Source organism: Phyllostomus discolor, chromosome 6 (assembly GCF_004126475.2).
Source record: "Phyllostomus discolor isolate MPI-MPIP mPhyDis1 chromosome 6, mPhyDis1.pri.v3, whole genome shotgun sequence".
In the NCBI taxonomy this organism is placed as follows: Eukaryota; Metazoa; Chordata; class Mammalia; order Chiroptera; family Phyllostomidae; genus Phyllostomus; species Phyllostomus discolor.
The window spans coordinates 158757890-158760498 of NC_040908.2; the positions used below are offsets into that span (position 1 = coordinate 158757890).

Sequence of the window (2609 nt, forward strand, 5' to 3'; positions counted from 1 at the left end):
AAATGTTTCATTGTGAAAAATGAATTAATCCATCTTTGATGGTTTCAGTGACAGAGCGATTGCAGATGTCTCTATAAATGGCTTCTCCACCAACCCAGTTAAACACTTAAAGGATCACAAAAGAGGTTGAAACCAGGTTCTTCACCATGTGCCGTCTAAGGGAAAAGGCAACTATTTTCTCAAAACATGACATAGTTGCATTTAGTCCCTGAGCTATTGTCCTTGGAAACATGCCAGAAAAGCTTCCTTGGAGACTGGTCCCCAGGGAAGAGCAATGTTGCCTTGTCCTCAATCCTCAGTTATTATGGGGTGCCCTGGAAGACAGACAAATATTCTGCTCCACTTGTGTTCACAACAGCTGCCTGCATTCCCTTTCAGACACAATTTGCTGCAGATTTTCTGTGTGACCAGTGCCTTCACAAAATTCTAAGTGGAGTTTTTCTCTTTTTCAACTCAGAATAAAGCAAGATGAGTGGCCAAAATTTTATAAATAATTTAACTCTAAGGAAAGAGTGTATTATAGAAATTTTTGACTCAAATAGTTTTCATGTTTTATTTGTGAGAAAAGGTTGACAAATTTCTTGCCTGATAATATTGGAAGAAGGTTTTCTTCTTTCTCCCCTGACTTTGGCTCTTGGTAAGTATTACTCTGAAAATTTCAGAGTTTTAGTTAGGATGAAATAGAAAGAAGGCATTTTACAAAATATATACATAAACATATCACTCAGACCTTACCCTAAGAAATGCCAGGCTTTGTGAAACCAGAACTATGGAGTTGATGGAATTATGGTCTACAAGCAATATACATGTTTTTGAAACATTTTTTTTGAAACAAATCCCATTTCAAATGCTCACATTGAAAAATATATCTTCTGCAAATTAATACTAATGTGTAAGATAGTAAATCATGCATTAAAACTGTTTTTATAATTGTTTATTATATAGTATATCAAGAATTTTTTTCCTCAGGTTTTTTCAGTTGTAGTTAGAAATATGGTATAATGAGCCTGTTCTCTGAAGTCACTCTCTCTTGGTAGAACAGCAGAGCCACCACTTAATAGCTCTGACTCTGAATAAGTTACTTAAATTGTCTGTGCCCTTTAATGCATTTTTGAAAATGAGCCTATAAGATAGCACCCATGGAATAATGTTCTCATGTGGAGGAAATATGCTAATAAAGAAAAAGATTCAGAACAGTGTCAGGCTTATCATAATTACAAAAGATGATAGTTTTGATTATACCATGCCAAAGGGTCAATGTATGCTCACTTACATACTTTGCAATCAAATGTAATTTCTCATCATGTTCTGCAGTCCACTAATTATTATTAATTCTTAGAAATATTAAAGCAATTTCAATAAACATTCATGAACTCATTCCTGCCAGGTATCACCTTTCTTTCTCCACAGTTTGAAGCAGTTGCACAGAATGGACAGAAGGAATAACACACATGTGTCTGACTTCATCCTTATGGGGCTGACAGAATCTGAAGAGATCCAGCTGGTCCTCTTTATCATATTTCTCATCATATACCTGATCAGTGTCCTGGGAAACACAGGGATGATACTGATCATCCACCTGGATCTCCAGCTTCACACTCCCATGTATTTTTTTCTCAGGCACCTATCATTTCTTGACCTTACTTACTCAACAGCCATCACTCCTAAAACCTTACACAACTTACTGACCTCCACAAAGCACATTTCATATATAAGCTGCTTCACCCAAATGTACTTTTTTGTCTTCTTGGGTGTCGCTGAATGTTTCCTTCTCTCCTCGATGGCCTATGATCGCTATGTAGCTATCTGCAATCCTCTGCACTACCCTGTTGTTATGTCCAAAAGATTCTGTTGCTCCCTCATCTTTGGGTCCTATTTCATTGGCTTTACAAACTCTATGATCAATGTGCTTTTCATGAGCAGACTGGATTTCTGTGACTCCAATGTAATCCATCACTTTTTCTGTGACACTTCCCCAATCCTAGACCTGTCCTGCACTGACACACGTGGTGTGGAAATCATGATATTCATTTGTGCTGGCTCTGCTCTAATGGTTTCTCTTATCACAATATCTGTGTCTTACCTGTTCATTCTGGCTACTGTACTGAAAATTACTTCCACTTCAGGAAAGCAAAAAGCCTTCTCTACATGTGCCTCCCATCTCCTGGGAGTCACCATCTTTTATGGCACTACCATTTTTACATATTTAAAACCACGCAAGTCCTATACCTTGGGCAAAGATCAAGTGGCTTCTGTGTTTTATACTATTGTGATTCCCATGCTGAATCCACTCATTTACAGCCTTAGGAATAAAGAAGTGAAAAATGCTCTCAAAAGACTCATGCAGAAGAGACAGGACTCCAGGCAATTAAAGTAACATCGTTTCTAAACAGTTAACATTTCTCTCCTTTCCTGTGGAGTATTTTCTTGTTCTCTCCAAAAAGCAATGAAGTCCTTTCATTTGTATTTCTGTTGAAACTTCTTTACTTAAACAAATATAATCTTGGACATTTCCAGAAACATGTCTTTTGAAATTCACATTGTTATGGACTTCAATGTTAAAAAATCATTGCCTTTCTCCTGATATTTATAGGCTTGTGGTGGTCATT

At 36.9% G+C, this 2609-nt stretch overlaps 1 protein-coding gene across 1 annotated transcript; it reads left to right on the top strand.

Annotated features, from left to right (window-relative positions):
* Positions 1 to 400: 400 nt before the first annotated feature.
* Positions 401 to 2609, top strand: LOC114490188 (olfactory receptor 8H1-like). Its single transcript, XM_028504114.2, has 2 exons — positions 401 to 637; positions 1388 to 2609. The coding sequence occupies exon 2, from the start codon at positions 1430 to 1432 to the stop codon at positions 2375 to 2377; it is 948 nt and encodes a 315-aa protein (XP_028359915.1). The 5' UTR covers positions 401 to 637; positions 1388 to 1429; the 3' UTR covers positions 2378 to 2609.

Bases quoted from the DNA above. Each gene is read 5' to 3' on its own strand.
- LOC114490188 (XM_028504114.2), top strand. From the start codon at position 1,430: ATGGACAGAAGGAATAACACACATGTGTCTGACTTCATCCTTATGGGG.